This window comes from Cariama cristata, unplaced genomic scaffold (genome assembly GCF_000690535.1).
Source record: "Cariama cristata isolate BGI_N322 unplaced genomic scaffold, ASM69053v1 scaffold6675, whole genome shotgun sequence".
Lineage (NCBI taxonomy): Eukaryota > Metazoa > Chordata > Aves > Cariamiformes > Cariamidae > Cariama > Cariama cristata.
The window spans coordinates 34,758-47,474 of NW_009616858.1; the positions used below are offsets into that span (position 1 = coordinate 34,758).

The 12,717-nt window shown below is 38.8% G+C and overlaps 1 protein-coding gene across 1 annotated transcript in view; it reads left to right on the forward strand.

The window, feature by feature from the left end:
• The window catches only part of PAPSS1 (3'-phosphoadenosine 5'-phosphosulfate synthase 1), a 35,774-nt gene extending 27,422 nt beyond the window's left edge, over nucleotides 1–8,352 (forward strand). The window contains exon 11 of the mRNA XM_009700310.1: nucleotides 7,514–8,352. Coding sequence (XP_009698612.1) covers nucleotides 7,514–7,652 — 139 coding nt within the window. The 3' untranslated portion in view covers nucleotides 7,653–8,352. The remainder of the gene's footprint in view (nucleotides 1–7,513) is intronic.
• The last annotated feature ends 4,365 nt before the right edge of the window (nucleotides 8,353–12,717 follow it).

Here is a 12,717-nt window from a genome sequence, read left to right on the forward strand (position 1 = left end):
TAGATGCTCTTTGTAAACTAGAGGGTGGACTGGAGTGTGGCAGCAATCCTGTAGATGGCAATGCGGACACATGCAGACTCCCTGAAGAGAGAGCCGTTATTGCTCCTGCCTGCCATAGAGAGAACGCTGTGGTAGGCTCCAGACAGAGTTAGAGCTTGGGTGGGTGCGGCTGGCTGCATTTCAAGATAGTCTGTGTAATGCTGAAAATGTGGCAGACTCCTGGACTATGTGGTGTTTGTAAGGAGGATGGCAGGGAATAGAGGATTGTCTGGAAATACGAGGGGATCAGTGCTGGTGGAAGACCCTCGGGTCTGCAATACTGATGTTTGTGGAAATCTTTCCTAAGCTGACCGCTTACCTGGTGGAAACCCCACATTTTCATGCTGTGTGAAGAGTGTTGTATGCATAGAAGCATTGCTCTCACTTGGTTTGGAAATGGGTAACTTGATTTCTATTGCACCTTTCTCAGTTCTTTGAGGCTTGGAGACTTGACAGTCAATTAGGCAATTCAAGAATTTACATCAGTAATGGATTCACGGAAGGTTATGGCAAGTGGATTTCCCTTGGACTGAGCTATAGCTGGGCTGTGTGTCTTAGCTACTTAGGAAGTAGTTATTCTCTCCCCGAGTGGTCATCCCATCTGTTCTTTCAGGTCTCCTGGTCTCCTAGACTCCTCTATCTGGGAAGGTGCTTGTGAGAAGCCATAATGGACACCATCTGCTATCTTGAGTGTCTTTCTAATTTGGCAGAGTTGGACCCACACCTGACTTGGCAGCAAAGACATGCAGAGGTTATTGCAGTTGGGCTCTTCACTAATGTTAAAGAATTATCTTTCTGCTTCTGAAGGCAAGCCCAAGCCATGGGGATGATGGGGGATGAATCTTCGGCTAGTGGTGATAGGTTACCAAAAGCTTGATCCAACTGCCGGAGGAATGTCTGACAAGTTAGGGCTGCAGCATTAGCAATGGCGGAGAGTTGCTTTGCTTGTGACATCGCTAAACATTCATGCTCAGCTTTTATGAGAAAGATGTAACGCTTGCTGATGGCATTCTATGTGTGCCTGTGGGAGTAGGTTTTCATGTGCAGGGTTGGTACGGATCAGCTACGTACCATAAGATTCTGGGCAACAGTGTGATACCTTGCTGTGGCGAAGCTGCTGGTGACCTGGTGGCAAGCTTGGGAAGCTCAAAAAGCATACCACTTGCCCTGCCTTCAAATTAATAACAAAGGCCCGCCCTTCTCAGATGTGCTGCCTGTGATTCCAAGAGGTCATTGTTCTTAAGGCCTTCAGCTCCCAAAGGTATCCATGAACATGCCATTCTGTGGTGTTAATATAGAAGTTATGTTTGTTTCTCACTTCTGTTTGTATCCTCTGGAGCACATGCTGCCCTTGGAGTTTCAGTAGACCTGGTATCTCTGCTTGGGTACAGTCTGGAGAACGTGACTGTTAACTTTGGGTACCAGGGCCTCATGCTGCTGGTTAACAGTGTTGAGCCGCTGTGGTGCTGTGTTGGAGCTGAAGTCACTTGGCAGCAGGTGTATCTACATGTACCTCTGTTAATAAGGAAAGGCAGAGAGATCTTGGTTGCATTCAGGGATAATCGTGGAGCACTGCGTGTGAGGAACGGGGGTAAAAAAAGACTGATGTAAAAGCCTTTCTACTAGCTGCACAGCAATTGTAGTTGCAGAGTGGTGGACAAAGTTTAACTTGTTTGACTAAAGTTACCCTTTAAAATATTAAGACCTGTGAAGAACCAATGACTTGAAACTATAGTTGTATTTTGTCTTGTGAAGCCACCACAATTTTTAATTTTTTTCTTGGACATCTTAGAACTAGGTTTAGCACCTCATGGAACTACAGTCTGAAAACGTATTTTTGAAAAAGATGTGTCTAAAACTAAGATTTAGGAAAGGGATTTGAGGAATGCATTTGAAGCGGTGCAGATTTGAAGCGCAAGTAGAGCTAACTTCATTTTATTTTCCCTTTGGTCAAAATGAGGGTAGCAAAAAAAAAATAATTCCCTTTTTATTGTTGCTGAAGTCAGACAGCAAGCCTTAATCTAAGTTTATGTGGGAAGCTTGAGCATTTCCACTTGCATAGAATTCTGAAGAAGTAATACATATAAAAGCTGGTATGAATATTGGTACAGTCCTTTGTTTATCATAGTTTTTCCCCTTTTAGATTTCATAGAGTTTTGGATCAATAATTGAATATGTCCAACCATGTTTTGGAAAAGTTTACAGGAAGAATTCTAGTTAAAATGGAGAAATTCCAAATGAATGAATGACCTGTGAACCACTATTAGACTAAAGTGTAAAGGAAAAACAACTAAAGAACCAAGCAACCAACAGAAACCACCACCACCTCCCAAAAAATCCCTACCCGATGCTGAAATCCCTTCAGAGAAACAGTTACTGTGTTTCTTCAGCCAAAAAGGCCTCTCGAACAGTTACCACAAACAAGTATGATTTGGGATTGGTGGCTTAATAATAGTGGTTGTTTGGGTGAGCAGAGATTCCCAATTCTTTACAGAAGATCAGTCCTATAAAATGCAGCCACAGACTGCTGCTGAGAAAAAACTCAATTAAGAAAGGAAATAAGTCTGGCAATTAAAAAAGCCACAACAGTGTCTGGAAAAATGGAATTTTTCTTTTTTTTTTTTTTTTTTGTCCTGAAAGAAAACTGATGAGATCATTTTGGCTAAAAGAAACCCGTAAGTAAGGTTACTGGAGCAGACTGTTCATGCTTTCTGTAAAATGTGAATGAAGCATGAGTATCTGTGAAGAGGAGAGATTTTAACTTTATATAGTTTATTCCCAGAACCTTTGATATGGTTTTCATGACTGCTTTGATACTATGAAGCCATACTTACAGGACAGCTGTTCCAACTAAGTACATACTGTTCCCAGTATGTTACCTGATTTTTAAAGTGATGGTAAGAGGCTGAGATAAGCACAGTTGACTGTCCTCCTTAATTTAGCAGTGTGAAATATGGTTTCTCAGTTAGCGGTAGTACATAATTTAGGATACATTGAAACATTACAGCAGCTTAGAAGACTTAAACCCTCCTGCCAGTCAGAAAGGAATTTCATTCAGAGCAGGTAAAGGATTTTCTTTGGATATGTTGATATTGATCACACTGTTGTGTTCTACTTTCACTAGCAGTTTGTTCATGGCCAGTTAGGTTTTGGACCTAGCTGATACTAGCTGGTTTGTTCAGCATCATGGGGCATTCCCAAGGCATAACATAGACTGATGTAATGAAGACTTGAAACTGTAAGGGACAACGTTCTGCTCCTGTAGGAGTTATGGTGTAGCAAAGGCAAATTTAAATTCAGTGAAAATCCTTCTGAAAAGGGTTGTAAGGTTAGAGTTCACTTCATGACAGATCCTGTTCAGTAAGTGTGAAGTTGGAGAAGGAGAATTGTTAAAGGGCTGAACCCCAGATAAGGAGGCTGTGAATTGTCCTAGGAGTTAGTTGAATCTAAAGTTTACCAGCTGAGTAGAACATGGCAGTAATTTTGAAGCCAGACCAGGTTGAGTAAGTCATGTTATTATTTTATTTCCATACATTTGTTTCCAAAACCCGTATTTTTATGAATAGGCAAAACTATGAATGAATGATCTGTATTTTTATCATGAGTCTTGCATTTAAGAGTAACTTCTTAAGACCTTGAGAGCACCAGACATTGTCTTCCACAGAGCATGGGAATTCCAAGGTCATTTGCACAGTGCCAGACACCCTAACAGAAGGTCAAGGTTCCCAAGATTATGACTGATCTTTAGTACTCCCAAGTGAAAAATCAATTACGTAATGTATATTATGCTTAGGTTAAACCTGTAGGGAATAATTGTTGAAGTGGAAAAAATATTCTCCTCAGTCACTGTATTAAGGTACTGTATTGACACCTCAGAGATACGGCCGAGGTTTCGTCTAGGACTGCAGGCATCTTTATGCGGTCATTTCCCACTTGCAAAACGGTGATAACTTCTTTGTTTTGTCACAAGAACTGTAAGGTCTTTGCAATCTTAGCCTCATACACTGCTCTTAGACTGTTTACGCTCATAACAAAGCATAAATAGCTGTCACTGTTGCTGGGGCTTCTTGTGGTATTGTAGTAAAAAATAACTGCTGAATGCACAAAAAAGGGAAATCCATTTAACAGATTAAAACATTAGTCTTTGTAAATGAAAGGAAAGAACTGGTGTATGAATTCTTAATCTGTGTGGTTTGTAGTGTCCTTTGAGTCTGATGCTCAGTTACTGTGAATAATATGAAGATTAATTAACAGCACAAATTTGTTCCTATGTTATTCTGAATAAACCACTTACTACTTTCCAAATGTAAAATACTATCTTGTGCACCTGTGGGTATCTGTATATACATATAGCTCTGTGTGTGGAAGGAGGGCGCAATCTGAAGTGTAAGAAAAGATTCATTTTCTCCCTTTGCTAGATCTATGAGAGCACAGTGAAGTTATGTCTTTTCCGCCTGCCTAGCTTTGTCATCCGTAAGTAAGGAGATTTCACAGTGTTTGTATGTAAGGCTTTTTCCACACTGTGAGTGTAATAGGATTCTAGGATGCTATGCCATGGAGCAAATGCCAGTCTCAATGTAATGTGTTTCAAGGCTGGTTTTCTGTTGACAAGCTTTTGTTGTGGATGTATTTCTGCTTTTTTTCCCCGCTTTCTTTTGGAGAATGCTTTTAATTGCATTGGCACCAAATATGACGTCAATACCAGTCAAACTCAATTGATAGTAGAAGGTCAAATCAATATCACAAGCATTTACTAACATACAGTGTCGCTCGAAGAAAGCTAATTTCAGCAGCCACTGATAAAAATTTCAAAGGCACTTAAATCCCATGGGTTAAGTTTCATTGAGAGTCATTCCAAATCTTGCTTGAGAATGGATTGGGTGGCTTTGACATTTATATTTCATAGCAGCTTTAACGGTCAAATGTTTCCCCCTCTTGTGTTCCAGCCAACTCCATTTTATGTAGAATAACTGCTAATATCCTAAAAATTCACTATGAACAAAATTACTTGGCTCTTCTTTCTGGTTTCTTTTTCCACAAAAGCAAATTACTCATACTGATATGCTTTATTTCAAAATGCTCCTCATTCACATCACACCACAGTACCAGTACCGATAAAGTATTTATGCTTAGTGGAAATCTCAGTTTCTGATATTCAAGAGATTTTATTTTTTACCATTAGCAAAGACAACGAGTATTGGGCAGTTATTCAAATCCTCTGTTTTAGGTGGGAAAGTGGCAATTAAACTGGAAACAATAAAATAGCAAACGCAGTAATTTTTAAAAAGGCAAAAATTACCGTGTCGTTTCAACATATGGCATATATTGCCAAAACTTCATTTGAGTCACTTTAGTGATTACTAATTAAAGTAGTTTTTTTAAAGAAAAACTCATTCAAAAGAGAAGTTTTGGCTAATGAGAGGGCATAATTAGTACTTTTGTACTTTTTATAGTATTTTTGAAACATTTCTAGAAATTTTATGAGGTGCTGACTATAGTATGTTCTTAAATGGCCTTCGCTCATATTTTTCTTTCCTTATGGTTTCTATAGATCTCATTAGCTTCTTTTGATGTTTCTCTCCTGATATCTCTGATTCTTAGAGCTGCTTTTTATGCAACTAGGAATAAGAAGCAGCTAAAGGAATTGGGGGTCTTGATTGAAGCAAACTTACTGACATACCTAAAGTTATTGTCTTAGTACCTTTATTTCACTTGTAGGGCACGGGAGGAAGTTGAGTGTTTTTCTGAAAACTTAACAGGCAAGGAGAGGATAAAGCAGCCAACATTTTTTTTTTTTTTTAATGCTTGAACTTTGGTATTGCTGCCACACATGGAGAAACTTTATAGCACTTGTTTTACTCTCCTGTTCCTGATCATCTGAAGACTTAGTATTTTTTTTGCTAGAATTAACCAGGTTTATCACTTCCCCACATATATTTTATAGAAATGTTCTTTGCAAAGAACTCAAGTTACCTTCAAGCGGTGTTAATGAACAGTAGGCATCTCTCCGCCAAGGAACAAAATTTTTAGGCATTATAAATAGCAGTAACATAACTCTTTCTCCCATGGGATTGCATCAACTTTAAGTTTTCATTTTTTTGTAATTTATATTTTGCAGAATTGAAGCAAAGTAGGGGTTTTTTTTGCACTGTTGTGACACTTCAGGAACCCACAGTCCCAAATTGAGAGCAGTAAGAAAAGAGCATGTATGGCAGTGCTGCTGTGTAAATGTATACAATCCAAATCAAAAAGTTATGGGGTTTTGAGCTAGTGGTTTTGAGAAAGGGAACTGTGGAATGCTTTCTGCATCTTGCGAACTTCCATACCCTACTAAGCATAGCTCAGCACTTAGAGCCAAGTTCTGCCCTCTGATGCGCACACTTGGCTCTTGTTTCTATCTGAGGCATGTGCATCTGAGATCAATACTTGGCTTTTATTTCAAACAGACAAGTAAAGAATGAGTGATGCATACATGTTGCAAATTGAGCAAATGGCGTAAGTAAAACTGCATATTTAATTTAAGAATAAATGATTTTTCCTTTGGAGCATTTGGTAGAACTCTGGTATTCTTGTCTTGCTTTTACTGTTTCAGTCCTGTGAGGACCAAGAGTTTAACTTGTGGAGCTTTTGCTGCTTATGACCGCATGCCTGAGAAGTTAATACTAATTTAGATTGTACTGTTAACAATGATAAATAATCCTGATCTGGGTTCATTTGTGCATTTTTCGAACTGAATTCTGTTGGGTTTTTTTTAAAGAAAAATATCTTTAGGGGAAGGTATTTTTATTAATCCCCTGCTTTTTTCTTTATTTGGAATTGTATGTGCCACATTGCCAATATGCATATATATATATATATATATGTAAATGCATACTCTGTGACTTGCAATGGCCCAGCTGTGGAGCTTGCCTCTAGACTCTGAGGCTTTTACTTTCTCTGTTCTGCAAACTGTCCTTCACTAGAATTTTGTGCAGTGTTGTTTTTTCACATTCTCTAGTGGCACTGAAATGACCTTCTTCAACCAGCACATAGGGCTGGTCTGCTGCCACGGCAGGGCGAGGGGCAAAATAGGATGGCTGCTGCTGCTTAGCAGAGGGCTGAGACAGGAGGTGGGGGAGATGCAGTCCTCTCACCAGCAGTTCCCTGTTTCCTCACAGAGAGCGAGCCAGGCTAGATGGAAACATAGACTCAATTCAGTCCACAGGAGATCAGTTGGACCGTGCTGCTAAACCTCAGGAGTTACCTAAGTTGAATATTGTAGAGGGTGTGTATTCTGGAGATTTACTGACATTGCTGGCCAAATGTCTGGAAATGACAGTTGCTATACAGCATTATACCCCCTAAAAGAAATGTATAAAGTATCAAGAAAGCAGAAGGAATATGAGAAACTTTGCCTGCTTTTAAAATATGTTCTTTTTTCCCCCCTCCTTGCTCCCATCCCTCTCCCCCCTTGCCCCTACCCCTACTCTCTCAGCCACGAAGACTTTGAGTTTATATCGGGGACCCGCATGCGCAAGCTGGCTCGAGAAGGACAAAACCCACCGGAAGGCTTCATGGCTCCTAAGGCTTGGACTGTGCTGACAGAATACTACAAATCCTTGGAGAAGGCTTAGGCCTCTTATTAACTGCAGATCAACCTTTGACGCCTGATTTATTTACGAGAAGGGGACCACACAGTCACCGTTCATGTTGCTTTGTTGTGGTGTCTGTCAGGAAGTTCTTCTCTGAAAACAGACTCTTTCTCCCTAACTTAGCATCATTCTTTGCCTGTCCTTATGGGTTCTATTATGTCCTGGCACCTAACTAGCTGCTGGTTTTAATGTCTTCTCTTTTATTACAGTTAATATTCTTGCAGTAGGATTTTTAACTCTTGTCTTTTTTTATATTTTACTGCCTCTGTTCTATGGGTTCTGCAGCTGTTAAATAGATGCAGCTTTTCTCATATGTTATTTAAACTGCTGGATAGTGTCTGCTTTTAGTGGTTTCCAGGAGAAAATGTAATGGTTAGAACCTTAACTATGGGTAGATTATCTATACATTGAAAAAGTAAATAAGTTTTAAAACATCTGTAAAAGTGTCCTCATCTTTAGGTCATCGTCATCTCCAGAAGCACTTAACGTTAATTTCTCACTATGTAATCAAAAAGCAGAGTTCTTTATGTAGCATAACTAAACTTTTTTGCTTTCTTTGTTTAGTTTTGGAGGTCGTTGAGTTGTCTGGTGATTATCTTCTGCTGTGGACCTGTAAAGATGGCCAAGTAATGAATAAAAGAAAATATCTAGTTTTCACTTTGATAACTAATCCAGATTTTTTTTTAATATGTGCTTGTTGCCATGGGTGTCAGTAGTGAATGTTTTATTTCGTTTGATATAACCTGACAGTCTTTGGTTCCAGATATACTTGTTCAGCCTACTACAACTTTAAAAAAAAGTATGACAGACCAACCTTGAATTCATGTTTAATTATTGCAAGAAAAATTAAAAAAAAATCCTTGGATCTTGGCATTTCCTGAGGCATTTTCTGGCTATTTTTCAAGGTCTCCAAAGAGTAATCTTCTCTTGATTCAACTTTGCTTACTTGAAAGACAAGGCATATGTTGTTCTTCTAGGATTCTTCAAAAATCCTGAAGTTGGTTAATTCAGTATGTGCAACATTAACTGATAATGGAAAACAAAAAAAAATGGAAAGTAAAACCTTCTTTAAGTGTAAAGTAACACTGACCTATTGGGATCTTTTCAAGGATTTGCAGGTAATCAGTGGAGCAGTCATAACTCTTAGCCTATTAGCTAGAAACTCTCATATCCTTCTCACAGAAACTTACTTTTCTGTTGTTAAACAGTGTATACAGGAGGAACCAGCTCAAAATTGTTATTGGAATGTTGATACTGTCCTGCTGCTGAGCCTGGATGAAGCATATGTTCATCTAGATTTTTTTGGATGGGGGGAATGCTGCGATAAGGGAACCTGTGTAATGAATGGGACAAATGCTGCTTGCAATCTTTGTTTAGTTGTTCACAGAAGTACTTAAGACAAATGCTTTGAGAATTACTTCCTTCTCTTTTCTTCCTCTGTCTCTTTGAAGAGATGTAGAAAGTGTCTTTTAATGGGATTCTTACCTCTGATAGAAAGTAAGGCAGATTTGGGAAAAGACAAGAGGCATGTTTATTAGTGAACCACAACAATTACTTGAGACTGTGTTTTGGTAGTGTAAAGCTTATTTCTTCAGAATTGCTGAACAGGTTTTCTTCAAACTTGGCTTTCTTTTTAGATTGTATCAATATTTAGGATGTGCAAAATCCAGAAGAAAGAGTCAGTTCATCTGTGTGCAGCTGTTCATGCAAAACTTCAAGTTTAACTATGAAGGTGAACAAGAGTTATCAGCTGCTAAAATGGGATTTGCTGTTGGAAGTTGGAGTTTGGACTCTTTACTGTCAGGTTTGATTCTTCTGCTAGCTATGATGAAACATAATAAAAATATTTTGGCAGAATAGCAAACACAGGTGAAAGTCTACAGAAGTTAAAATTTTAAAAATGCTATGTGTGCTATGTGAAATCCGGAAAATAAGTGGGAGTGGTGAGTGTGAATGTGAATCATCCTGTAAAGTTAATTTAGAAGCAAAAAAAAATTAATGCAGTGATAACAGGCAGATCTAGTTTTCATACTTAGCTGGCTTGGTGCTGAGGCCCTGTTGTTACAGTGCTTCTGGAAAGCATTCCTTGCAAGGCCTTGTATTAAAGAAACTTTCAGGTTTATTCTAACTTTAAGCCAACAGCCATGGCATTCCCAGCATAATGCTGATTAAGAACAGGAGCATCTAGTTGATTTGTGGGCAGGACTTGCTCTATACAACAATATTGTCCTGTATCATATGAGCTTTCACTGTAGAGTTCAAATTTTTCTTGTTGCCTGCAGCTGCCTTATTTAAGGAAGCTGTACTTACAGAAAAGGACTGCCCCAGAAATTATTCTTTTCCCGGTGTCTCTTTCTTTAGCTTTTCTCTGCCTTATCTTAGTGGATAGCATTGTCAGTTGGCCAGTTCAACTTCAATAAGGGTGCTTTGGCATTTGAGGCTTTTCTGAGACAACAGTTGGGGGTCTTCCAGGAGGCAGCAGCAGGACTAATGAGGTAATGGTTGTTGCACCCAGCACCTGTCTTCCCTTACCTGCTCTGTCACCGAAGAGCAATGACCTCAGGAACATGCCATACAAAAGTAGTAATACTCTTGAACCATATGATGGATGTGAGGAAAAGCAGGATTTAACTTTCCAGCTGGGAAAATAAAAAGCTCTATTGTCTCATTTCTTCAGTTCCTAAACCAACTCTTTTTTGCTGGAAAAATACTGATAAGTACATGAATCACAAATCTAAGCAGTTATATAGGTGTGTTCTTTTCTTATGAAGAACAGCAAAATCAAACTTCCAAGTATGTCCTTTTTCTAAAGGTCATTTTGCTTTAACAATCAAGAGGAATTTTACTCTGTTCTATAAGATGAAAAATGTCAAAAAGTGTTCCCCCTGCCTCCCACCTTCTGCCCCTACATTGATCAACATTATAAATGGTTCTTTACCTGTTACTCTTGCACAGGATAATATATGGCTATTGTCCTGTGCTTTTTGTACAGTCTCAGGATGATTATTCACTTCTAGCTGATCATTCCGATGTGTTGAGCATGTGATGTGTGAAAGTAATAACACCCTCAATCCGTATGGCTGATAAAAGGACAATCTGGACTTAGCTTTCCAAAATACTAGGATTAATGAGGTAGGTGGAGATTACCAAAGTCTTATCCTTGGGGTTAGAGAAATGGTACAAGATTACTATGTCTCCTAGGTGAAATGGTTGATTCCAGATGACTTTGATTCCTGCAGTACCTATGACCAACTGAAGAAAAAGGAAATTTTTTTGTCAAGAAGCTCATGGCCGAGAATTCTGTTTTCCTATGTGAGCTCCCATATGCCTGTTTTTCACTAACATGAATATTCAAGGTAACTTTTCAAGTAAGGAGCTACAGATTGTGATGGAAAAATAGTAGATGAATGCTGAGGATGCTGACTTCTATCTAATTTTTTTCTTTCAATAAGGGATCTGAGTACTAACAACACAGTAATACATCAGAGAGGAGAAATGGAAAATGTAGATTAGGTCATAGGTTTTTTTAGATGCAGTTTGGCGCTAACCAAGCTTTTACATCTGGAATAATTTAGAAGTCAGGAGGGGGAGGAAATGAGTGGATGTCTTGGCATGGTGGCAATGGTGGTGGTGGAAATAGAACGGGACTACCATGAGCTGTGTAGCCAATACTGTAATTGACTTGAGTTTGGACCTCCCTTCCCTTTCATATTTCCTTAATTTCAAAAAGTTCTACAGGTGGATCACATGGAGGTTAAACTTACTGCCTTTCCATGCTACAGAAAGAATAAAAGGTACTTTGAGCATCCTGACCAAATATTAAGAGAGTAGTCCAGATCCTTTTTCTCTTTCTGACACATTAAAGATGCCAATCAATGTATTAGTCCCTTTCCCTGTAAAAGCTGACAGCTTCAAAAACAAGTGTGTCTGTGTCACTTTCAGTATTTACACACATGGCATCCCTTGTGTCTCTGGTCATGAACCTTCAAGCTTTTGTGCTAGGCACTGTAGGAACACAGAAAAAAGTTCTCATCTCTATTTCATTGTGAGTCAGAAGATAAGTTTACTGCATCTTTCTTTGGCACCATCTCCAAAGACAGGGAAAGGAAAAACTATTCCTCAACTTAATATAGGAGAATCCACAGGAAAAAATAAGATGGAAACTGAATCTTCATTTAACTTTGCATGCATGTCTGTTTATAGGAATGGGATTTACTGTGGTGCTTGAATGCTCGTAAGAAATGTGTAGGAATGGTATTCCATTCCTCAAACCTGATGCAGAATCCTTCACTGCTACTTGTAAAATAGTAGAGACTTCAGCCTGGAGGAAGCTGACCTAATTAAATGCTAGAATGAAAGCGACTGATAGCTCAGAATTAGTATTTTGTTGTTCTTTATGAATAGGTTGCAGAAACTTGCTTACTAAAACTCCTGGTTTAGATGCTGTTGGAGGAGAATGACACTAGTTCCATTTTTTTCATGTTTAGAAATTTTTACAAGATGGAACTGAGAAGCTGGATTGCCAAGGGTAAATTTAAAGCCTTCAATGACCAGCTCATTGGATATGAGAGTTCCTTGCCAGCAGCCAGACAGGTGTCAGGTAAACATAGGATTTAAAGGAAGACTGTGCTGAGGCTTCTGCTCAGTTGTGTTATTTTACCTTGAAGAAAGCCTGAGGGCTGGAATAGCAGGGCCTCTTTTAAGTTTACTTTCTCGTTTCACAAAAAATTTTTTGATTATGAATATAGCTGGATTTTTACTTGGCTTTTGAAGTGTCCATTGAAGGCTTTTCTTTGTCTCCTGCAAGCTCTGTGTCTGCTCTTACGGTATTAGGATATTTTTTTTTTACCTGTATCCCTTTTCATTATTTAGTCTTTATTAAAATCACTTCTTTCTTTATGGGAGGATATATATGTGCATGAGCCAGAATCATGCCTTCAATGTTTCCAGAGCTGTTTGCCCTAGAAACCTCATCTTGATATCATTTTGGAGTTGAAGGGGGAAGGCAACTACACTAAAAGCTAGAAAACACTGCTTTAAAGCCCCA